The sequence below is a fragment of the Theobroma cacao genome, chromosome 1 (genome assembly GCF_053813885.1).
Source record: "Theobroma cacao isolate CCN51 chromosome 1, ASM5381388v1, whole genome shotgun sequence".
NCBI classification, from domain to species: domain Eukaryota; kingdom Viridiplantae; phylum Streptophyta; class Magnoliopsida; order Malvales; family Malvaceae; genus Theobroma; species Theobroma cacao.
The window spans coordinates 37,203,199-37,227,585 of NC_142639.1; the positions used below are offsets into that span (position 1 = coordinate 37,203,199).

Here is a 24,387-nt window from a genome sequence, read left to right on the forward strand (position 1 = left end):
CTGCTTGAATTTAAGTGAGTTGCAATACAAGAAAAGGAAAATTTTTGTAGATATAACAATGACAGTAAAAACATATAAGATCTCAAAAGCATAAATCATTATGATGATTGAAGAAAGAAAGACTTGTTATAGCAGTCTCAGATTTACAACTGTATGAAAACTTTTGGAGAGCCTGCTGAGCCAACCTTAATTCAGTCCTTTTATGAATTTTTTAGAGAACTCCACACGACTTGTCTATCCAAACTCATATTACCTATGAATAACTGCGTCAAATGAAACTTGCATTGTCCACTAGTTGGACTATGGGACAAACCAAAAAGCCTCAAGTGCACATCTCGTTCCGATTAACAGAGAAATAAATATGTCACAACATGTTACAACACAAGCTACACTTTCTAGTGATAGCTCACTCCTTCTCCAGTCACAACTTCACCAATGCGATAGGCTTTGTAAGCACTATTTCCATCTTCAAGTATTCTATGAGATGCCTCCTGACTCACAATGAGAACCATGCCAATGCCCATGTTAAAAGTCCGCCTCATCTCAGCATCTTCAATTTTTCCAGCCTAAATCAATAGCAATCATTTAAAATAATCGAATATTAACTGTTGTAGGTTTTAGAAAATTATCTGGTAATGTAAAGCAAGAAAAATAACTCAATCTCTATGTAGGTTTAAGAACATGCCATGAAAAACTTTCTACCTGTTGTATCCATTTGAACACAGCTGGAACTTCCCAAGAATCCTTATAAATAACAGCACCAAGGCCTTTTGGAAACACTCGAGGTATATTGTCTGTGAAACCACCACCTGTGATGTGTGCTATTCCCTTCACCCCTCCCTTGCTAATTAAATCTAGCACCTGTTGACAGGGAAAAAGGATTTAGCTTGCCAATTCTGCACGACATGAGGAAACCAAACTCGTAATGTCAAATAAAGATTGACTATAACCTGCTTAACATATATAACAGTTGGTGCCATCAATGCTTCACCTAATGTAACTGCTGCACCAGGAAGTTGATTTTTTAAAGACAGGCCACTTCGAGCCAAAACCCTGCAAAAGATTATAAGTACACAAAAAGGATTCCATAAATCAGAAATAAGAGGGCTTTTTTTTTTTTTTTGTAAAAACAGGAAAAGCTACTGATCAAAGAAGCATACAGATTCAACCATATCGCTCACACCACAACTGAAGATAATTACAAACAGCATATCTCTCACACAACAACTGAAGATAATTACAAATAGCATATCTCTCACACTACAACTGAAGATAATTACAAATAGGACATTCATTTACAGAAGTTGCTAACCGTCTGACAAGAGAGAAACCATTTGAATGGACTCCACTAGAAGGTAGGCCAATCAGTACATCTCCAGCCACAATGTTTTTTCCATCAATAACTGAATCCTTTTTAACAATGCCTACTGCAAAGCCACTAAGATCGTACTCACCCTTTGCATAAAAATCTGGCATCTCTGCAGTCTGAAATACAGATAATTTTAAAATGTTCATAGCAATTTTAACCATACATAAAACTTGAAAGGGCTTCAACATATGACAGCGAATGCATTCTGCAGATATGATCTTCAACACAAAGGCAAGTTATGATCAATTAAATAAGATATACAGGATTAAGAAAATCAACCATTTGTGGTTAAAGTCATTCCTATGAATACTATTCATGTCTAAGTGTGAGCTTGACATACAGTAATTGCTATATCTGAGATGCAAATGGTTGTCCATTGTTACCAGCCCTTATGATTACAGAGCTAGTCACAGTTCTTCAAATCAAAATTCTTCATTATTTAATTCCATGAACTTAAAAATTTTCCAAATTTCAACAGGAAACTATTCATCCCACTCATTAGATAATACATTTAATTTTTTTAAATATCAATTAAATTAAATTATGTACCTCTCCACCCAACAGAGTGCAGTCAGACTGTTGACAACCATCTACAATGCCTTTTATAACCTGAAGAACAAGAAAACAGAAAAGTAACATTACTAATGACAGTTAGCCACTGAGATGTGATTTATGCTCAAAGTAACTGAAGTATACAAAACAATTTAAACCTTTTCAGCAAGGCCAACATCAAGGAGACTCGTTGCAAAATAATCAAGGAAAAATAATGGCTTTGCTCCAGAAGTAACAATGTCATTGACACTCATTGCAACCTGCAGTATGAGTTTATTAGGATGAAAATATTAATATATATGCATATAACAGAGTTTTCCAAAGTTTACAAGATCAATCCCAATAGTTTCATGGATTCCAGTCTCAAATGCTAGCTTGAGTTTGGTTCCCACACCATCAGTTCCAGCAACAAGGTAAGAGTCACCTGTCCATTCGACCAAAAGTTTATTAACAAACCAATAGAACCCAGCACCCGAGCATTTGGTTCATTGGTTGGTGCATGATCACACTGCTTAATAGGGTTAGAATCCCCCTCCCCCAATTATAAAAAAAAAAAAAAAAACCAATAGAACCCAAAAACTACCAGATTTTTCTAAATAGAGAAAAAGATGTAGATAGGTTCTATAAACATTTAAGATAGCAGTACTTGCTCATTTGCGTGTTCTTAAAGTTAAAAAACACTAACAAAACTTAATTATAGTAAAGAGATCCTCAACAGAACCTGGCAATTGATAATTGCCTAAGAATACCACATTGTTAATAAGCTACTTCGTCAATAACACAACAGAACCATAAAAAGTTACAAAAATTATAATCTTGGAGATCGAAGACGCCAAAGGGGAAGCCTATTTTAAACCAAAACCAGCCAATCGATGAGCTTAACTATTTCGGATTTCAACCAATAAGAAAGGTAGCCTTTGTCGAAAAGGAATAACAAACTCTATCATAAATTCATAATTTAAAAATAATTAATACATTACTCCCACATTCATTTATAAAGACTCCTTTTTCATAGCAAAGAAAAAGAGCTTAGAAAAAAATGTTACCGAGAGGGTAAAGCCCGCCAAAACCACCGATTCCAGGTGCCATCTTGGCGATTCTTTTAACAAGCTCAGACCCAGCATCTATATCAACACCAGCATCCTTATACGTTAGCCCACCTGCTTCATCAGAATCGTTCTTCGACATCGAATTTATGCGGCTGTGAGAAACGCTATTTCGCCCTTGCGGGGATAAAGAAAGCGGTGCATACCTTTGGGAGAAGCAGCGGTAAGGGGTTATCCCAAAAGCAGGTTGAGTTGCAGTGGTGGGTTTATCGAAAGAGGGCCTGGAAGAAGCCGCAACGCAGCGAGATAGTTCGACGTTGGCGGCTGCCAAAGTGTTGGTCATGGCAATGTTGGAAGAGAACGGCTTTAGGAAGAAGAAGCAGTAATCGACTGAGTGGGTTTTAGGCTTTGTAGGGTTGGAATGGGGGGAAACTGGAAAGAAGCCGAGCTACATCGTTTTTTATGCACAAAGCACGTTTGGCACAGTGTTTATTAAAATAATTTTACAAATTATTTAATTAGAATTGTAATATAATATTGAGATTATAATATTTAATTAAAAGAGAAAATTATGAAAAATGATTTTTTTGATAAAGTTATTTTAAAAGTAACCATCAAAATAAATTTAATTATTTTTAATCATATTTAGTTATAACTTGACAAAAATTCTCTTTAAATTATTTCAAATAAATTAAATCATTCATCACAATTTCTTTCTATTTCTCTCCATTTATGTTTCGGATTTCTCTCTCACCATCACAGTCTCTCAAATTTTATCAATTTCTCTGTTCAACATGCATCTGCTATGCTTTCGAGCGTTTTCAAATTTCTCTTTGTTATACTTTCAAGATACCAAGTAATAGTTTTGACATGCTTGGGTGGGTGATTGTTTGAAAAATTCGATTTTTAGGTATTTTGGATGAAACTAAAATGGTAAAAATAATCACAAATGTATAAAATAGTTTTTAATTGAATCAATTCATGACTTAAATATCAATAAACTCAAAATTTTGAAATTTATAAGTCTAAGTTTTCAAAGATTTTTTTTTTATTTTTAGTCATAGTAGGTGTTTTAGGTAAAAAATATTTGTATTTTGATTTATGAAAACATGTTAAAAACACTTTAATCTGTGCCAAATTGTCAAAAAAAAAGTTGAGAGGATTTGAAGTTTTGTTTCGTAAGTAACAACAACATTTTAGGCATTAAAGTGTAATAAAATATTTTTGAATATGTCGTGTAACAACAATATTTTTTTAACATGACGTGTAACAATAATATTTTTTTTCAATATGACGTGTAACAACCTTTTTAAACCATGACGTGTAACATATTTTTTTACATGGCGTTTAATAATAGTATTTTTTTTCAACATGACGTGTAACAACCTAACCATGGTTTATCACAGATTTTTGTACATAGTATGTAACAAGCTCACCATAGCTTGTCACATGTTTTTGTATTTAGCTTGTCACATATTTTTGTACATAGCATGTAACACGCTAACTATGGTTTGTCACAAGTTTTTGTATATGACGTGTCACATATTTTTTTACATAGCGTGTAACACGTTAATCATGGTTTGTTACAAGTTTTTTTACATGACGTGTAACAAACTAATCATAGTTTATCACATGTTTTTGTACATGACTTGTCACATATATTTGTACACGTCATGTAACAAATTAACCATGATTTGTCACATATTTTTGTACATAGCGTATAACATGCTAACCATGGCTGGTTATTGATTTTTGTACATGGCATGTCACATATTTGTATACATAGTGTATAACACGCTAATCATGACTTGTCATAGGTTTTTGTACATGACGTGTCACATATTTTTATATATAGCGTGTAACACGCTAATTATGGCTTGTCGTAAGTTTTTTTACATGACTTGTAATATAATAGCGTGTAATTTCATTAAGGGTAATTTTATCCAACTTAGCTAAAAATAGTTAAAATTATAAAGAGGATTATTTTTAAAAACATCTTATCTTTAAATACTATTTTTTAAAATGCTCATAATTAAAATACTATTAATTAGTCAAAATTAAATTACAAATAGAATTTGACATATATATATATTATATCATATACCTTTATAACATGTATAATTTAAATTCCTTTGTAACAAATACATACAGGATTTTTTTTTCTTCTAATAGCATTTAGGTACCAATAAGTGATTTTGGCTCCAAAATAATACTAAAAGTATATTGGTTTGGTTTAAAAAATGTTTGTTATCAAATTTTTTTTTGAGTAATTGCAACAGACATGTGCTTTCGTATTTTTGTGATTAATAAACACTTTTTTAAGTATCAAATCATCAAAATACACCTTTTACTTTTTATGAATTTCAAAGTGATATTTTTTAATTATTCAAATATTTTTAATTTAAAATAAAAAATTAATGCATTTAAAATAAATAAAAGTATAGTGAGAATATAGTTCGTTTAAAGCAATTTCAATCATTTAGAAAAAAAATTTTAAAAAAATTGTACACTACTCATCTACATTGTATTTTTTTTTTCAAACAGTTTAATTCTCTACAGCGTTTTATTATAATAATGTCAAATATTCAAATATTCTGTACAGCATTTTTCTCTATCCAATTTTTTTCAATCACGACCTTAATGTTAAATTAGGGCCTAAATCAGGAAAATCATATAAAATGATTTTGAGGCCCAATACTTACTTGGTAAGAAAGTCCGAAAGGGCAAAATAAGTTGGCCCATTCACATAGCCCAATTTTAACAGACCCTACCACGAAACAAACTTCATATTTTGAATTTTTCCGATTTTCAGATCTATAAACTACGATTATAAAGCTTATTTATTTTAAACTTTTTTTTTTCTTTTGCAACAAATCTTGAAATTATACCAAAAGCAAAGGCACAAACTTGAACAAAGAAGTACAAATTATATAAATAAATTTCTAAATGGACTATGAATTATCACCTGAGAAATAAGTAACTTGGCAACGTGCAGAACAAGTTGGGCCATAAATCCTGAATCCCCCCGTGGCTTGCCTAGAGGAAGAGAAAACTAGAAAAAGTCAGACTCACTCGAGTCAAAGACAGCGTGAAGGGAGAGAAGCAGGCAGCAGTGAAGCATGGGGAAGTTAAAAAATATATATCTAATATATTATTATTATTAGTTAGCAGTATTCTGAAAAGAAAGTGAAAACAGGGCATGGGAAGTCGAAGCCAGGCACGTGCCGCCACGTCTTCAACTGGAGTCTTTGTTTGATGAGTCCCTCCTCTGCTCACCGATGACATCAGTCACATGTTATCACCCAGAGAACTCAGGGCTCCCTGTCTCTATTTACCCTTTTATCCTTTTCCTTGTTTGCCCTTCGTTGCCCCGCTCCTTCCACGTAATAAATGAAGACAGCAAGAAGTTCAATTCCGACTATCGACAACCTAAACTATAATTAAATTTATTACTATCACGGTAGTTATTTATATTTACACGTCTTTTTCAAACAACTAAATTCAATTTCTGTTTCATAAAATTACCAAAATACCATCATGGAAAAAGTAAATATTTGAAAATATATTAGTACAATATTTTATAATGGACACTAAGGACAGTATTTGAAAAGGGCAATTCGGCGAATCAAAACGTCCAAGGAAGATCCGGTAGGGGCGAAACGGGTAATTCACCACCTCAAAAACCTCAAAACAAAGACAAAGGTACTGACGTTATAAAAAAACAAAGAAATACTGCTGCTTGCTGCTACTACTTTGTATTATTATTTATCTAAACCCATCAACCAGAAGAACAACCTCTTCGCTGCCTTCTGCCTTCCTTCTCGTCATCATATTCAGAAGCATTCTCCTCGCTCCTTGCGATCTCTCTGTTCCATTATTACGTGCCCCGCAAGCCACTCAACCTTCCTCTCTTAACTCTTTTCTTCTTTTCATTATGGTTTTAGTAGTTCAAAACAACCTTAACAACGCTGAAACTGAAAGTATAACTCGCCTCTCTTCTTCTTCTTCTTCTCCTTACGATGGCGACCCCACCGAAACACCGCGTTTCAGTGAAGACCTCGATTCCACCTGCTCCACTCCGTACGTCAGTGCGCCTTCCAGCCCCGGCCGTGGCCCCACCTCGGGATACTTCTACAGTGCGCCGGCTAGTCCCATGCATTTCGTGCTATCTTCCGCTCCGTCCGCCACGTGTCATCTTTCATCCGAGCCCTCGTTAATGTCGGCACAATCCGACACGTCGTCTTTCGAGTTCGAGTTCTCGTCTCGTTTCTCCAGCAGTGGTTCGGTTGATGTTGGATCCATGAGTTCGGCTGACGAGTTGTTCTTGAACGGCCAGATCAGGCCCATGAAGCTGTCCTCTCACTTACAAAGACCTCAGATCCTATCTCCTTTACTAGATCTTGACGTCGAAGAAGACGACGTGGAGTTCAGAAACGACGATGGTTTAAACAACCGAGGAGCTTCTAGAGGAAGAGATCTGAAACTCCGTAGCAGATCTTTGCACAGAAAGGCGAGATCTTTATCACCGCTTCGAAACGTAGAGTTTCAATGGGAAGAAGAAGAGGAGGAAGAGGGTAGCAGCGAAGAAGTACAAAAAGAAGTTAGCCAACGCATTTTGGAGGGTTTAAAAGAAACTGTCACTTCGAATGAAACGACGCCGTCTTGTTCTGCCTCCTCATCAAGATCCTCATCTTCCGGCAGAAACTCCAAAAAGTGGATATTCTTGAAAGATCTTTTGTATAGAAGTAAAAGTGAAGGGAGAGCAAATGGGAAGGAAAAGTTTTGGACCTCCATTTCTTTCTCTCCATCGAAAGAAAAGAAGATTCAAGAGGAAAAGCCACCTCCTTTGAAACAGAAACAAAAGGAAAACAAACAAGGAGCGGGTAAGAAAGTGAGTTCTGGAAAGCCAGCAAATGGGGTAGCAAAACGACGGTTGCCTCCGTCGCCGCACGAGTTGCTCTACACTACAAACAGGGCTCAAGCTGAGGAAATGAAGAAGAGGACTTACTTGCCTTACAGACAAGGATTGTTTGGGTGCTTGGGGTTCAGTTCGAAAGGTTACGGTGCACTTAACGGACTCGCCAGGAGTTTGAATCCAGTCTCGTCCAGGTAGTTAACGGAGGACAGATTTAGAAAGGGTCCTGTTTTTTCTTGTATAGTTTCTTTTTGGGTTATTGAGGATATTAAATGTAAAATACAGTTTAATGTATTTTTATTGTAAGTTTAAGGTTGCCCTCTGGCCTTTTACTTGTAATATTTTTGTACAGTAGAAAGAAGCTAGTATGTTTTAGTCAGCATTGTTAAGCTTCTTCAGCTGCCTTGCATTATCTGAACCCCGAAAGTTGATTAATTGCAGTGTTTCCGATTTATTTATGCCCTGGCAGCATCCTTTTTTTAATTGCGAGTAGTGAATTTTGAGGACTAATCACTGTTTGTGATGATAAAACTTTTTGGGAGGAGGCTTCCCTTGCCGTGCAATAATTTTATTTTTGTTACTGTTCAGCTCCTATCGAGTCCCCCGCCTTTTTCTCCGACTGCTGCATATGCATGAGACTCTGTAAAATACTCTGTAGGAGATTTGTCTTCTAGTCTTCATAGTGTAGTGTTTTTGTGGAATGGATATTTTCATTTCATTTTTATTTAATATATTATTATTATTCCTGAGGATGGTTTAGTTCATGATCTGGTGTGGGGTAATCCCTGTGGACCATTTCTTGTCTAATATTCACCACAACTCTCTCCTTCACAAAAAGCTTTGAATTTTAGGCTTGATTTGTCCCTCGTAACTGCACGTACTTGAATGCTAGAAAGGAGAGAATGGGGATTATGTGGGGGCGGTGGCTAACATCTGCACGTTTATAAGATTATGAATCATTAATAGTATATCCCATCCCCATCCCCATCCCCATCGCATCTTTTCAAAGAACCCAACAGTTCTGCAGCTTGGAATTAGCTGAACCACATGGGGTGTGTTCTCGTTGTTAGGTGAGCTGTAATCCTCTGTTATTATCCATGTCAAGGTGAGGATTGAATTTTCGTAAAACCTCGTTAGACCCACATGGGGCGACCTTTGTGTTCGGTTAGGTATAAAGATATGACCCACCCTCATTTTGAAAGGCTTTGTAATTTGTATGTGACCCTTTTTTAGGTGTTTCTCATCCACTTCCTTGCTGTTTGCTTGAATTGATTGAGGGGAGGGTAAGAGTTAAATGATGTAACCCCTCCCGACCAACCTTATATGTGATTGGGAGCAGATTTTCCTTCTTAGGAATATCAAGCTGGATGCTAATGCTTAGATTCTTCTCTGTATACTTGGGGATTACTGAAAAGTGCCTCATAGGTACTGATATGCACATGGGCACTACGATCAAGATAATGGTTGTTTCTTTTTTACTTAAAGATGTTCAGGGTAAATGATCTGTATCAATTTTAGCATCAACCAAGAGTCATCGATAAGTGGAATCTAAGATATTTTACTTACTATCGGATGCATGAAGTGATGGATCAAACCAAACCTTGTTAGCAAGATAATGGCTGGTTTTTCTTCGTATGAAGGTGGGTAAATGCAAGTGCTCCTCCGGCCTTCGCTGCTTTGGTGAAAAGATAATTAAAATTATGAAGCATTGAAGACTGAGAATAGATTTCATAATCCAAAGGATCTTAATAGAATCTCAAGGGGGACCCAGCTCCATCTCAAACAAATCTGACACTAACGAAGGGCAGGCCAAGGGATTAGTGTTGTCCAAGGCTCTAAAATTGTGGGTTTTGGGCGTTGAAGCTAAGTAGCGATTGCTTTGTTCAGGTTGAGATTGTGGCAGTATGTATGGCTAAGTCATCGTGAGAGAAAGCTGTTGCCTGCCTCAGTGGCTTTGCAGTGTGGCATCAGATTTTTTTCGCCAATTGCGCCGACCGTGGACCATACTAGGGAGATTCGTACTGCTAAACGCATCCAAACATCAATTTTGGTTTACCTTTTCTTTGTCCTTTTTCTATTCCCCATGTCCATGGCTGCTCTTTGGGATTCATTTCGTCAACTAACGGTTATGTTAGTTAATGCCCAACTTTAAGTCTCTAAGGTACTCTAAATTGCGGATCGGCCTACCCCAGTTTTAAAGCCCACCAGGAGGCCCATTTCCTCTTCTCCTTTTTGGTTCCATCGACCACAAACTCACTGCTCAAAGTTCATACCCAAATTACAGTTCAAAGGATAGTTTGATAACATACAAAAAGGGTCTCATCACCGGGTTAACTTTTTCCAAATATATCAGGAATCTGATTTTTGTGGTGAAATTTGGAGCATTATTTCACAGATATGAAGACAATATGGGAGTCACTTAGTATTACCCAGGGGGGGCTTTTCTTGTTGTCAGATCAGTTTTATAAATGTGATGGTGAGAGTTGGCATCACTTAATTCTGCCTCACATTTTTCTTTAGGCGAGGGGAGGGGGAGGGGGAGTCGAGTCAGGCTTTTCTCTTCAGCATCTTTTGAGGTTGACATGTCATTCATGTTACTTATCTTGTATGCTACATAGTATCCGGTTTTTCCCTTGGGCTTTTCCTTTTTGGACCTTGTGCTTCGTTTGATCGTATTCATGTCCCAATTGTTCTGATTCTATCGTCATTTTACAATCAGTTTTGGCTAAAATAGCAACCCTACAGGCTACAGAGTTGAGTTGATAGTTTGCACAGTTAAAATGGGTGGAACACATTAACCGACCAGAAAAACTAGAGGTAAAAATGGGTACTGTCACACCAACATGAATCCACTTCAGGAACATGATTTAAGAAGACCCAAAAATCTTTTTATGAATTGTGTTTGATAGAGTTTCTCTATTACTATTTACTTCTCTTTCTTCCATCATTTCTTTCTTTTTAGCCAAAATGAAGTAATTTTATGTTTTCCTATTCAACTTTTTAATGAAAATAAATCACATGAAAAATTATTAAATCAACAATAAAATTTTGGTTCATGATTTTTTTTAAAATAATAATATTTAAGTAATTTGTGTATTTAAACATTTAATTCAATAATCAATATACAATTCTCTATTAAAGAATAGAGTTTGATTTTTTTTAAGAAAAAATACAATTCTATGATTTATATACTTATTTAAGTTCTATTTTTAAAATTTAAAATCACAAGAAGTTGGGTTTAAGCTGAGCAGATCCAGTAGACTCATATTAGTGTAAGAATTCATTTTCTTTATGGATAAAGAGTCATTAATGTAAAAATTATTCTTCTTTATGGATAAAGAGTTAGTGCACTGAAAATGTTATATAATTAAGTTGAATGGAATATCACTTATCTCGTATCAATAAACGATGGGTTAAGTGTTAGGTATATAAATATAAATATTTGATCATTTATCAAATATATATTTTAAATTGAAAATACAAATATATTATTTATAAATTTATTTTTTAAATTTAAGACAGCATGAGATTAGATTGGAACAATTATTTTCACCGGCTTCAAGCCAATTCCAAATGAAGATCGAAAAGTGATCGAATTACTCATACTAACACGTGTCAAGAGCTGAAACAAATGACATAATCTCTATCCTACACCCCGGGACAGCTTTGTATTTCTCCTCGATCTCCCTCGTCTATCACCCCTCCAGCCAAATTATCGCTGTTCCACTTTATTATCTTTTCTCGTTCAACGTCTCGATCCGAAATCTTTCTCGTCGTAAAGCAACATTAAATTTGCTTCTATCTTTAATTCAATTTTAATCCAAGCGAATAAGGAAATTCAGAGCTAAAAAAGCAATGGGTCCTGAATCGAGCTCGGCAACAACGACATCGACGTCATCCCCAAGCGCGAAACGAAGCAGAGATCCCGAAGATGAGGTTTATCTTGACAATCTCCACTCTCACAAGCGTTATCTCAGTGAGGTTCTTCCCTCTTTTCTTTTCTTGTTTTTTTAGTTTCATTGTTTTTTTAATGCCCATATTGTCAAATTTTCAACTTTTTAATCTTAGTTTAATTGGATGAGATACCCAAAGCGTAGAAAGTTCCATGTTCTATTTCTTTCAAGGTTAATTTATCTGGGTAGTTGTTATCCATGTACACAAGGCATTTGTTTGTTACGGTATATATTTTAGATATTTGCATTAAAGGGCTTCAATTATTGAAAAATTAAATCTTTGTTTGCAGATAATGGCGTCTAGTTTGAATGGATTGACTGTTGGGGACCCCCTTCCTGAAAATCTCATGGAATCTCCGGCTAGGGCTGAAGGCATGTTCTATCCCAGGTTAGTTGTTGTCTCAAGCTTGGTCAACTTAGTATTACTAGTTTCTATTGATTTTATTTTGGACCTTTCTATTTTAGTCCCTGTATTATAGAACAAATCCAGATATAGGAAAGAGTGGAGGGACTAATTGGTTTTTTTTCATGTTTATAATTTCACCCTTGGAATAATTACATAGCCTCATTATAGATGCTTGTCAATATTGGCATAGTCAATGACTTGAAGATAGCTGTTTCTGTTTGTTGTTGGATATCGGTATATCGGAGTATATCATGTATGATCGCTACATTTTCCAATAGCTGTTCTTGGGTGCTAGAAATACAATGTAAATATCTATCTTTTGCCTCGTGGTAATTTGTCAAGTGTTTTCTTCCCAGGTAGAACAAAATGTTGATGTTTGTCAATCTAACAATAGGCTGAAGATGTTTTCTTTGTGATTCTTGTCTTAAATTGTAGCCTGCAACTGGGTTGCATCATCTGAAGGTCTTGTTTTCAATTTTATGTGATAAAGTTGGATTGCATTGTATGGGAGGTTAGTTTGCTTACGGGCTGCATAGGTTTGCTAAGTGGGATTATGTTTCAAAGTTATCTTTGTTTTATTCGCACACCTATTTATTGAGTTAAAGGAATTATGCAACAGATGAAGTTGTATGAGCAGTATGGCATTTGCTTGTCCAGAATGCTAATTGTGAACAATATTTTACTCTGTTTTGTCTATTTATGACTTACCTTGGCAGAATAGTATTGTTTCTACATTTTCAAATCAACATGATGAAGTTTTTGCATCTTTGAAAACTCATCCTCATTATCTTTCCAGGGATGAAATGTCATGGCAATATTCACCAATGTCAGAAGATTCAGATGACTCAAGATTTTGTGAGACGCCTATGAACACTTGCTTATCCCATTCTGACAGCCTGCCCACTAGTCCTGTTTCCCCGTATAGGTATCAAAGACCACTGAATGGTTTCTGCTCCCCTCCTTCTACTAGCTCATACCCTTCGCATGGGAATGTCAGTGCTGTTGCTAGTTCACAGCCTCGCCAAAGAGGCTCAGATACAGAGGGCCGGTTCCCATCCTCACCAAGTGATATTTGCCACTCTGCTGACTTAAGGAGGGCAGCACTCTTGCGTTCTGTACAGATGAGAGCACAGCCTTCTGCTCCGTCATCATTTGAATTGCCATTTGGTTCAGGCCAAGAGAATGTGCCTAATATTGAGGTTGAGGAACGGCCATGCTCATACATGAAGTCCTTAGTTGATGATAGAGAATATCAGATTGAAGAATGTTCTTCATTGGGTATCTCAGAGCCTGAATTTAGTCAAGATGATTCTTGCAGAGTGTCAAATATGAATTTGAAAGGGGATGAATCTGGGGATTAGATGCTTTGAGAAATGACTGATGAAAACTGGCTCCAACCTCATTTTGGATGTAACTTAAGTGTCGAATTGGACCCATTTGTGGAGCTTGTAATTGATTTTGCCGGGAGTGAGTCGGACAGCCATAAATTTTTCGTTCATCATCAACAGCATCAGAGCTATGAGTTTGCATCTGCTGTTCTTTTGTCCAGAGTAGAGAGTAGGCTATTTCAGTCTTGTGGCAGAACTTTTCGTCACTAGAAGTATCTCTGCGTAATTTGTTTACTCTCTGTTGGACCAAAGCGCCCTTTGTAAATCAGTGTACATCTTGTTATGCTTTAATATCTGCCAAAATTCTTTGATAAGTATCATTTGATTTGCATACCATTCCAATTTTATAGCAAAGCGTATTTTCAGAATCTCACAGTAATGATCAAGAATCTGGCTTGGAATTCATTTTTAGGCAGGGCTAAATGTCAATTTATGCAAGCTTATTTGAACTGGCTATTCAAAATTTTTTGTATAAACCTAGGAAGTCTTGATTGTTCAAGAAGCTGGCATATTGAACGGCCGTGCTCATACATGTAGTCCTTAGCTGATGATAAGAGAATATCAGATTGAAGTTGCACTGCCTCTCAAATTCTCTGATGCCTCTCTCAAGGCGCCGGAGCTTTTCTTAGGCCGAAAACAACGGAGGCTTGATTGTTGAAGACTTGAATCATAGAGTCCAGCAAAAAGAAAAAATTAATCTGAGCTAGTAGCTTTAGTTTTGAACTGAAGCCCTCATGAATTGCTGTTTATCAAATACAAACGAGCTATCATTTAAGTTTTGAATTCTGCCAAGGGGAGAGCGGAAAAAAAATCTCCAACAAGTGTGTTTTAATTTAAGAATTGGAAGTCTATCACTGAAAACACGGGTGTAAATATTAAGATGCGCCGAACAAAATCAGTGCTCTAGCTAGTTGTAGTTCTCATAATAACAAGTTCTTAACTACTACTGCACGCAAGTGCTTAATTCAAATCAAGGCCTAACTGTTTGCTGCTCAAAGATCCCCTCAAGATTAAAATCAGGGTGAAACACTAGATCCCAGCACAGGGAGGAAAACCATTCCCAACGGTGCACCAGACAAGTGAAATACAGTGATCTACCAATTTCATGCGAATGCGGAAAGGACATTCTTCTTGAGTGTGAATTCATCAGCTTTTGCTGGGCTTATTGACTGCACAAAAAAACAAATAAACACTTGACGGTTTACAACAATCTCAAATAGCATTATAGCAGTTGCTTAAAATGGAAAGTATGGCTCCCACAGTTAATTAGGTTATAAACACCCCTACAAAGTGGGCACTAACATGAGTTCCACATTACCCATCAAAATCTCATGATTGTGGAAATTTAAGCATCAATAATCTACAGTCAAATCTCATAGCGATGGCAAAAATGATGTCAGGGCACATCCTAGTAATTAATTGTAATCTTCAAACCACCAAAATGTAAATTAGCTTAAGGATGCTCTGATTGCTACCAACAGCAAATCCTTACCTTGTCCAGAATGCGCTGTAGCCGGTCAATTTCCTTCTTTGGATAATCAGCACCTTTCTCCAAACAGCTTTTAGCAGCTTTCAAGTATATCTTTCCATACCTGACAACAAGCAGCATAGACAGTTATACATAGAACAGTAGTTCTTTTAGACTAAAGAAAACTTAAACAGGAAACAAGGAACTGATCGAATACCTCAGAGTGGAACCCTTAAGCTTCTCAACTTCCTCTTCAATCTTAGAGAAGACTGCTTTCTTCTCGTCATTGCTAGCAGCCACAAACTCCTTCACCAATGCATCCAAACTTGACAAAATACCGGCCTAAGCAAAAAAGAAGGGAAGGAAAATTTATCTCATACAGATGTATCAATAAGGACAAACAGGATGTACAACAGTAATAATAGGAAATACTAACCTTTGAAGTTAACTGCCCTTTAGCATCACGACTGGTGCCAGACTTCTCATTGATAAAAGTAACAAAGTCATCTAGATCCCTGCCACCGTTGTAGTCTTCACCAGCTTTGTTGCCCTTTGGAAAGAATTTCAATGTTGGATACCCACTTACTCCATACCTGCACTTAAAGCAAAGGCCTTAACATCCATCGATACCTTCCATAATTGCTAACAAACCATTTCTAAAGGAAACTGAGCTTATTGGTTAATTCACACTTACTTTTCAGCTAGATCCTTGTGTTTGTCAGCATCTAGATTAGCGATCACTACATCTTCTTCCATTTTAAATGCTGTAGCTACCTTTTCATAGGTCTTTAGGCACAAAAGAACAAAAAAAGCAAAGGGTTAGAACATAGATCATTTAACCAAAACAACCATGCCTACTTTTTAAAGCAAAGATATGGATGCTTACAGGAGCAAGATTTTTGCAATGGCCACACCTGGCAGAAAACCAACCAAGAACTTGGTCAACTGAGAACACATTAAATAGAACAGATAGAAGCAAAAGAAAACCAACAAAACTTGCTAGATAAGAATATTTTAGATGCAATAATATGAGGTCCTTAAAATGTAAAGCTCCCACCTAAGGGGGATTTGCAACAGCTGAACTAGAAAAAGCCCCTAACCTTCATTACTTTTGCAAAATAATAATAATGCCAACAACATAAAATAGGCACAACTGCTTACCAAGGTGCATAAAACTCAACCAACACATCTTTGCTCTCATCAAGGACGATCTCATCAAAATTATCAGCATTTAGCACTGCAACATTAGATGGTAATGTGGCTATCTTCACATTGGTCCCTGCAAAATAATACACGGGCTTAGAAAATCGCTAGAGGTTTTTGGGCATCTATGTTCAGCAAGTTCACATTGGGAAACACAGAAGCAAGAACTCAAGATACAATTTTCCTAGATTAACCAACCACAAAGCAGAAACTTCTACAAAGAAAAAAGAGAAATGTACCTCCTTCAGTGTTCACATACTCAGCAAGGGACTCTGCAGTCCGTGGTCCTTCATACCTAGATAAAACAATTTTGATCTACTAAGTTGATATCGACAACAAAACTTTTTAGGTTCTACAAGTTAAATTAGACTTTTACGGGGTATGTTTCTACAAGATAAATTAGATTCACTCACTTTTTAGGTTCCAAAGAGCCTTTAGGAAACCACTGAATAGTTGGGTAGCCTTGGACACCATATTTGCTGCATAAACTCTTATGCTCATCACAGTCCACCTACACCCACATCAAAAAAGGAAAAAGAATTTCTAATAAAGCAATAGCAATTGCAAGAAAATCTTCAACATAGCAAAATTTCCACAATTCAAGAAAGAACATAAATGAATTTGATATGAATAGTTTAAATATTCCAATCAACAGCTCATATACAAACAATATAAATCGCTAACCTTTCCAATCAAGATGGACTTAGCTTTCTTAAAGCTTGCCCCAAGTTTCTCGTACTCGGGAGCTAGCTTCTTACAGTGACCACACCTGCGGTTGGAAAAAACAATAATGTTACGAATATAACTAGCTGGAACTTAGTTTTTTGGGAGTAAAAAAACCGATTATTCTAAATCCATAGCCAGAAATGAGATCACTGAACTGACATGTCTTTTAAAAGAAAAAAAACATATACGAAATTCACATTCTTGAGAAAAAAAAAGCCTAAAAAATAACATATATAGCAACAATTGAATGATCTACAAAGTTTGTTCCTAATAAGCAAATGTCAAAGAACATCTTAAGCAACAATTCAATGATCTACAAAGTTTGATCCTGATAAGCAAATGTCATATAAACATAGATCTAAAGATCGATTAAGGACGATCGAGTGTGAAAGACCGTAAAGATAAAGTATAAATCTAATCTAATAAAAAAATGAAAACGATAGAGATAGCGACGGAAAAGTTATTACCAAGGAGCATAGAACTCGACGAGAGCTCCTCTGTCTTGACCAACTTCCTTATCGAAGTTTTCTTCAGTTAGTACAACGACATCGTCCGCCAAGGCTGATGCCAATAGCAAAGCCAAGGTTCCTAAGGCTACCCAGATCTGAGACTTCTCCATTTCTTTTGTTTCTTGCTTCCTCTGTCTTCACACCCCCGTCTAGTTTTCGATATCTATTGTTGTTATTGTTCCCAGGCTTGAGACGACTTTTAGAAGGGTACGATTTTCTCCTTTTCTATTTTTTAATTTTCTACTTTATCAAAGTTTATAATTTTCTGGATCAATTTATTCAAAACATATGCTGATATTTTTTAGGTGGGCTTGTTGGTTTTGAGCGGTGGACTTCTTGAATGATGAAAAGGTCAGTAAAAAGGATGGACGTGCAAAGAAGAATACCGTACTCTATACCTTAAACGATGACGTGGCATAATTTCATTCGGTTAAAAAAGTGATTAGTTCGTTGGCGCATTCTTTCACCATGATGCCCGGCGGATATGATACCTTCCGTGCCTCTCGGCAGAGCGAACGCCGGTGACGTGTTTCTGTTGATATGGCATACTGTGATAGGCTCGGCTGTCGTGGAGGACTGAGGATTGAAGTTAGTAGCCGCCTTAGCCCAATTTTACCTTTTTTTTTTCATAGCCCAATTAGGTGAATGTGGATTGGGCTAATTGACCATTGTCGTATAAAATTATTAATTGACTCTGAACGGCTCAATAGTTAATGTTACAAGAGCAGCATATCCTCAAGGCAATGACTCGAATAAAGGGGTCCTTCGATTATTGCTCCAACCAAAGTGGGCTTCTTTTTGCCCTGGGTTTCCCAACTGAGGAAGGATCCTCCACTACAAAATGGAGTATGTAACCAAAGCCCATTGGTTGCACCATGTGGTTAAATCTGATCAACAATATCTACACTACCAAAAAAAAAAAAAAGACATCTTCCAATGATCATTGTTATGAAAGATTTCCTCAAGAAAGCTGTCAAAATATCAGAACCGGTGGATTTGATACTTCAGTCTAATCAACTCGTTCCAATAATTGCTGCTGGGAATTTACAACTCAGTCGATGTTGGAACAATATCGTCAGCCTCGAGGGTGATTTTCAAGGTGTAGCAAGCAATGATGCAGATGCTCCAGGTCTTCAATACAAATGCTCGTCATAAGCATTTTCCTTTTAAAGCCAGCCAAATGTGCACTACTTTTTAACCCTACGTCATCTCGAGCGCTGCCATTGTTGGTCATTGCCCAGAGAGAGACTCAGTACGTTGTAAACGGGCTGACCATCTGAACTTATCCATGACTGTAGAGTTCGAGCTGACAATAGGAAGATGTCTACGCTGTTAGTATGAGCCAACTTTCAATATGCACTTGCCAATGTTATGTATAACAGAAAGCATGAATAATTGAATAATGTTTAACTTACGTAGAATGTCTACAAATTATAGTGATAACAATAGTTATCCCATTGGGAAAGGCATGATCAAATTAAACGTAGTGGAATGAAACAAAAAAATTTGTAAACGAATAGTAAAAACATGGCACATGGTGGTTTTAATACAAACAAAGAGAGGAATAATAAAAAAAATGAGGTTACTTTTACTAAATGATGTGGTTATCACGATAATATCTCTTCCTTGTTCAACTCGCAAAGAGCAAAAAACTCGAGCTACTCAAATGCTTGACCTCCAACTGTTACACATACTATTACACTTAACCCTTCATAAAGACAAAGCTTTTTTAACTTTGCCTTTGTGTTAGCAAGGTAGACAACAACTTGTCATTTCCACACAATCACACTTCTCCTAACTGAACACAAAGTTGGAAAACTATTTTTCCAACTCAATCAAGAAAGTATGCAACTAGACTTTTCTTGTTAGTCTTATGACAACTCAAAAAAACTAACTTGTGTGTTTCACTTATATTATGAGAAGTAACTGAAAAATGATATTTCTATCTAAATTAATTAACTTCTTAAGTTGCAAATAATGTCTTAATATTATATCCTTGATCCAACACTTAATTAAACTTTTTTAATTAGATTATTGTAAATTAAAATTAAAATTTAAGTTAATTTACTTTATTTGTTTACAATTAAAGTTAATATTATAACTAATTATAATATTTCCCTTATACTTAATTAAACTATTTTAATTAAGTCCTTAAAAGTTAAAAACTTAGTGTATGATTTAAGTCCAATTTACAATCATTACACTCCCAATTTAATTCATAATTCAACTTATTATGTGTGACACATTAAGTTCTTAACATGTTGAAAATGGAGATTAATTATATTTTTTATTAAATTAATTAATTCAATTCTATAAACCAAAATTGGCATTCAGTAATGCATTATGATCATTTAATTGTTAGAAGAGTCAAAAAGTTTTTTAACAACCTTTCAGTTTACAGTCTATCAGTGTAATTCATTCTCTCATCATATATCCCAAAAATAATAAGAGTATAGTGCAGTATTTATTTTTATTGATCTCCATATTCGTTCTTAAAGTTAGGTTATTAGCTTTATAGAGACTTGTAAAACTCTTTTTCATAATCTCCAAGTCGCTTTGGCCAAGGACTTCAACAAGCTAATATATTGTTAAGATATGTCCTCTCAATCACTTGGAGTGATGATTCCTTTTTTGATCACTCATTTGCCTTCACATGCTTCATGCTACAACCAATCATATCTTGTTTTGGCATCCTTAGTAGAACCCATAGGGATATGATCAAATATCTAATACTCCATATATAAAACAACCTGTTGTTTCATGTTTAAAGAGTGTTTATACAACTGATACATAAGAAATATTTGCATAAACACTAGAGTGAGATAACAAATGCATTTCTCATGTTGAGTCATATTTAGTGAACTTGTTTATGGAGCAAACCCTTATATTCTAATCCCAAGTATCTCTATACTTTAACCTATAAGATCAGTTGCTTACTTTCCAAGTAAAAAACATAAAACGCACCAGTCTCTAAATATCATTGATATCCAGTTTCAATGATACATCAAGTAGGAACATTTAGAGATTATACTTTAATGCATAAGAATCTTATAATTCTAACTCATTACAATTCCTTTGTAAGGCATATTAATCTCATGTACTTCATCCAATAGATTTATAACCTTTATAATTGATGCCTTATTGATGAATGCAAACCTGTAATCATTCAATGTGAATGACATGATTCTATGTCTAAAACTAAGTTTTGACTAATCTCAGTTGATTGCAGGGCTCATTCCAACATATTCTGTATAGAATGAGTACATGGAAAAAAAAGTTCTACCAAAAGTATATACGACAATTAGGATTATTATTTTTCTTGACTCAATTTCATGGAATACCATAATATTTCCAACAAATACCAAAAACAACATATTTTGTTACCATTTAACTGGTTGAAATTAGAAGAATTTATTTATTTTAATGCAAAAAATAACAATAATTTTATGAGTAAATCATACACACTTTTTTTTTTTTGAAAAATAACAATCTAAATTGTTCTCATGCATGCATACTATCCTTTTCATCTGAAGAATATTACACAGACAGAAGCAACAAGAGCAAAGCTCAATAACGACCAAAATTGCCACGAAGAAAATCGCTAATAAGCTTATTAACAACTTCAACTCAGTTAGATAACTGACTCAAGTCTTCATACTTGTTCCACTCCCACCTTACCTCAAGGGTGACATGGCATGCATGACCATGATTATAACCAAATATGACAAAATTTATGAAGATAAGCATGACTTCTAACCAAGATAAAACATAGGGAATATGATGCTCTGAACATTTCTTACTTCTTTAGTATACTTTTTGTGTCTGTCTCACCCTTCACACTAAATATGGCATCCACAACATCCTCTTTTGTCCTCACCAGCCCCTCCAAACGACCACATAATGTGCATGTAGAGTGTATTGCTGAATCTGCAGTCTCTGAGCTGATGTTGCCAATTGTAATTGTAACAGTTTCTAACGAGTGCAGCAAGGATATTGGGAGACTGAAGTTCTTTACTGTTATACTGCCAATTAATGGTGCTGTGTTTCTTGATTCCACACTCTGGAACAGCATCCATTAATACTTGTTAGTTTCTGGCCAAAAAAATACTTATCAGGTGACCATATGCAAAAAGAGATGACATAGGAGGAAGGGAAGTTAATAACGTGAAGAAAGAGAAATACCTTAAATTCAATATCACAACAATCAAGTCCATTAGGAACTGACCTCTTGGAAGCCTTTGAGACCTTGACAAAAGCTGAAATTGCCTCCTTCAACTGGAGAAGGTTGATTATAGATGGTACATTCTTAATCATAACAGAGAGTGAAGTTCCGAACTTGAAGGTACATTCTTCATCATTGCAGTTCTCAAAATCCAGAGAAGGAACTGGAGAAGAGTTCCCCACTACCAGTGCTATATCCTTCATGCTGGGGAAGCTGTCTGCCTTAGAAAATGAGGCATAGGGTTTCTTTTTGGTACCACTGATTCTCTACTTCAAATGGCGATTTTAGACGACAACCAAGTCAGAGCACATTTGACATCATGGGAACCAGAACTAATCATGAAAATTTATTTGCAGAGAGATGTCAACAGGAAAACACACAACATACATGCAGGCATGCTTGTACACATGCAGCCACTAAGACATACCTGCCATAGAGGGACGGAAGGGTGGGAAGGAGTGTAGGAAATGCCTTGAATGCTTACCCCAAATGGTTCAGGCTTTTCTGTCTTCAGTTTTGGAATCACACCTCCACCTTCCACTGGTAAGGCTAATTCTACAAAATAATCATCATCATCGGTCAAAGTATGCAATAGCCGCTTTAGGCTCTCAAACCCTTTTGATTGGATGCTGCCGGAAACCCTTCTGTAAGATAACCTCCTATACACTATGTGCTAATAGAATTTATAAATTCCAGTGTCACATCTACTTTGCATAGAGTGCGGTTAATTGTTTAAGATTTTAATCCAAAGGGACTGCCTGAATGTACAGATTTTTGGGAAAATTGCATTGAGCAAACAGCTACTTACTTTTGCTCTTAATAGACTGCACGAATGTTAGCAAACCCAAGTGCTTCAAAAAAAGGCAGGGCTTATTATTGCAACTCGTATATCTTAATGTACTCACGCATTCCAAAAGACTAATATTGACAAGAAAGCGCGTTGATGATAAACACGAGCATGATGCTGATTGAGAAGACTAAGTATCAATTCAAATGACCCCCTTAGAAATCGAATCACATATGAGTGCATTAAAAAAACAATGCTAATGGAATAGAAAGCACATATTACAGAATGAAGTGTAAAGAATCCTGCACAGATTACCTTTGAAACTACATTCTACTTATTGCATTTAAATGTGATGCGTCTACATAGCATGCAACTTTATTAAATATTTATAGATAATTAATTAATATTTAATTGATTAATATTATATATCATTCTGATATAACTTAATTGAATAATTAATAATAAATTTTTAAAATAGGATAAATTTAAATTTAATTTATTTAAATTTAAATTATTTATCTATTATATTTAAATTTAAATAAAAATTAATTATATTTAAATTTAAACATAATATCATATCTCTATATCTTTAATACGTCTATAAATAGTGAATAGATATACAAGTTTCAACACACAGCCAAAAAATGAATGCAAGTTCTTCTGTAAGTCAGAAAAATAAAAAAAAAACTCTTTTCTCCTTTTTCTTTATCTTCATTCTTGAAGCACAATCAAAGGTCAGAGAGTTTTGAGACGTGTAATTGACTCTAGTAGCTACTCCATAATAACGAGAGTGAAGAAATTATTGTGTGCACGAAGAAAGATTTATAAGACAAACTTCTTCAATCAGAAAGAGAATGAAATATTTATTTGAAAAGGTAAGTCCACATCCCAACTCTACTCTAAAACCAATGCAATCAAGGCATGTCAACGAGCAGCTCTAAATTAGGTCCTGGAACTCCCTTATGAAAAGTTTCGTCTATTAGTCCTTTCTTATTGTTTTCACTTTATAAAACAATCCAATGTCATAAAACGACTCTTTATCATGAATAACAATAAGCTTTGTCACCCTCCTTCATGACACCATGAGAGTTACCTAACAGTATTCCTTCCTGTCAGAAGGTAATGCAGCCATCGTTGCATCAACCCAATGTTAATCCTAGTCAATAATTCCAAATTGCCAGCAAGATATAACACGACTTACTAAAATGGTAAACCCTTAACAGAATTACCCACAAATTATTTTTTAGTCAAATATTTTATCCACTTCATCGTTACCCATCATGGTATTAAACTTAACAAACAAGCCACAAGTTATTATCAAGATTCAGATATACAGAGCTGCCTCAAAACAGACAATGTTGATAATTACGTGTGAAAGCAGAAACCCTTGTATATTAATCAGTCAATTTGCACCACAACAAAGAAATTTACAGCATTGAAGCGGCTAAATTGATAAAGCACCATCAAAATACATAACAAACAAACTCGTATAAAAATAGACTGCGAAACTTGCCTGGTAGAAGGCATAATCATTTTCCTTCCTGAAACAATGCCATTGTCACCTGGGAAAAAATTCAGCATGTGTCAGTTTCATCATTTAGCAGTGAAAAGGAAAGCCCCGAAGTAGTAGAAGAATACTTACCGGTCAATTGATGGTGGAGAGAAGCTCGAAGTCTGCACTTAATCATCGCCACTCAGCTTTCTGCCGCGCGCTTGCCAGCAAGAAACGAGCGCTTGATAACTCCGGACAGCTTGAGGGCAAGGAAATAACCAAAACAGAATTGCACGTATTCATTAAGATATTTTTTAAAAATTTAATAAAGTAATTTGATAATTATTAGTA

General features: G+C 35.5%; 5 protein-coding genes across 6 annotated transcripts; 2 read left to right on the forward strand and 3 right to left on the reverse strand.

Moving 5' to 3' along the window:
- Positions 1 to 104: 104 nt before the first annotated feature.
- Positions 105 to 3,433, reverse strand: PUR5 (phosphoribosylformylglycinamidine cyclo-ligase, chloroplast / phosphoribosyl-aminoimidazole synthetase / AIR synthase (PUR5)). The gene is made up of 8 exons (XM_018121779.2): positions 2,968 to 3,433; positions 2,251 to 2,345; positions 2,080 to 2,181; positions 1,919 to 1,978; positions 1,313 to 1,485; positions 951 to 1,053; positions 703 to 861; positions 105 to 566 (listed from the first exon to the last, which is right to left on the reverse strand). The coding sequence occupies exons 1-8, from the start codon at positions 3,308 to 3,310 to the stop codon at positions 396 to 398; spliced, it is 1,206 nt and encodes a 401-aa protein (XP_017977268.2). The 5' UTR covers positions 3,311 to 3,433; the 3' UTR covers positions 105 to 395.
- A 3,322-nt stretch (positions 3,434 to 6,755) lies between these two features.
- LOC18613664 (stress response NST1-like protein (DUF1645)) lies at positions 6,756 to 8,340 on the forward strand. The gene has a single exon (XM_007051003.3). It carries the CDS (start codon positions 6,902 to 6,904, stop codon positions 8,078 to 8,080), a length of 1,179 nt encoding a protein of 392 aa, XP_007051065.3. The 5' UTR covers positions 6,756 to 6,901; the 3' UTR covers positions 8,081 to 8,340.
- A 3,215-nt stretch (positions 8,341 to 11,555) lies between these two features.
- Positions 11,556 to 13,943, forward strand: LOC18613665 (pollen-specific LRR extensin-like protein). Of its 2 annotated transcripts, none has more exons than XM_007051004.3 (3): positions 11,556 to 11,863; positions 12,126 to 12,223; positions 13,038 to 13,943. In XM_007051004.3, exons 1-3 carry the CDS (start codon positions 11,738 to 11,740, stop codon positions 13,600 to 13,602), a joined length of 789 nt encoding a protein of 262 aa, XP_007051066.1. In that variant the 5' UTR covers positions 11,556 to 11,737; the 3' UTR covers positions 13,603 to 13,943. The 2 variants fall into 2 exon arrangements, with proteins under 2 accessions (XP_007051066.1, XP_017977287.1); XM_018121798.2 differs by having other exon boundaries at positions 11,558 to 11,858.
- A 493-nt stretch (positions 13,944 to 14,436) lies between these two features.
- Positions 14,437 to 17,866, reverse strand: UNE5 (thioredoxin family protein). Its single transcript, XM_007051005.3, has 11 exons — positions 17,494 to 17,866; positions 16,985 to 17,069; positions 16,714 to 16,811; positions 16,540 to 16,595; positions 16,259 to 16,376; positions 15,984 to 16,011; positions 15,792 to 15,883; positions 15,534 to 15,690; positions 15,315 to 15,439; positions 15,122 to 15,221; positions 14,437 to 14,798 (listed from the first exon to the last, which is right to left on the reverse strand). Exons 1-11 carry the CDS (start codon positions 17,643 to 17,645, stop codon positions 14,733 to 14,735), a joined length of 1,077 nt encoding a protein of 358 aa, XP_007051067.3. The 5' UTR covers positions 17,646 to 17,866; the 3' UTR covers positions 14,437 to 14,732.
- A 744-nt stretch (positions 17,867 to 18,610) lies between these two features.
- On the reverse strand, positions 18,611 to 24,232 carry LOC18613667 (sucrose-phosphatase-like protein). The gene is given in 7 exon segments (XM_088802648.1): positions 18,611 to 18,774; positions 18,777 to 18,841; positions 21,336 to 21,595; positions 21,718 to 22,023; positions 22,185 to 22,386; positions 24,058 to 24,106; positions 24,187 to 24,232. Coding segments are annotated over 7 exon segments (1,092 nt in total).
- Between the last annotated feature and the right edge of the window lie 155 nt (positions 24,233 to 24,387).

Coding starts and splice junctions, on each gene's coding strand:
- UNE5 (XM_007051005.3), bottom strand. CDS start 17,645: ATGGAGAAGTCTCAGATCTGGGTAGCCTTAGGAACCTTGGCTTTGCTA. Junction 16,812..16,984: donor AGTCCATCTTGATTGGAAAG/GTTAGCGATTTA, acceptor ATGTGGGTGTAG/GTGGACTGTGATGAGCATAA. Junction 15,691..15,791: donor CACAAGGATCTAGCTGAAAA/GTAAGTGTGAAT, acceptor CTTTAAGTGCAG/GTATGGAGTAAGTGGGTATC.
- LOC18613665 (XM_007051004.3), top strand. CDS start 11,738: ATGGGTCCTGAATCGAGCTCGGCAACAACGACATCGACGTCATCCCCA. Junction 11,864..12,125: donor ACAAGCGTTATCTCAGTGAG/GTTCTTCCCTCT, acceptor CTTTGTTTGCAG/ATAATGGCGTCTAGTTTGAA. Junction 12,224..13,037: donor GAAGGCATGTTCTATCCCAG/GTTAGTTGTTGT, acceptor TTATCTTTCCAG/GGATGAAATGTCATGGCAAT.
- PUR5 (XM_018121779.2), bottom strand. CDS start 3,310: ATGACCAACACTTTGGCAGCCGCCAACGTCGAACTATCTCGCTGCGTT. Junction 2,346..2,967: donor TGGCGGGCTTTACCCTCTCG/GTAACATTTTTT, acceptor TCGAATGGACAG/GTGACTCTTACCTTGTTGCT. Junction 862..950: donor CTGTTATATATGTTAAGCAG/GTTATAGTCAAT, acceptor CCCTGTCAACAG/GTGCTAGATTTAATTAGCAA.
- LOC18613664 (XM_007051003.3), top strand. CDS start 6,902: ATGGTTTTAGTAGTTCAAAACAACCTTAACAACGCTGAAACTGAAAGT.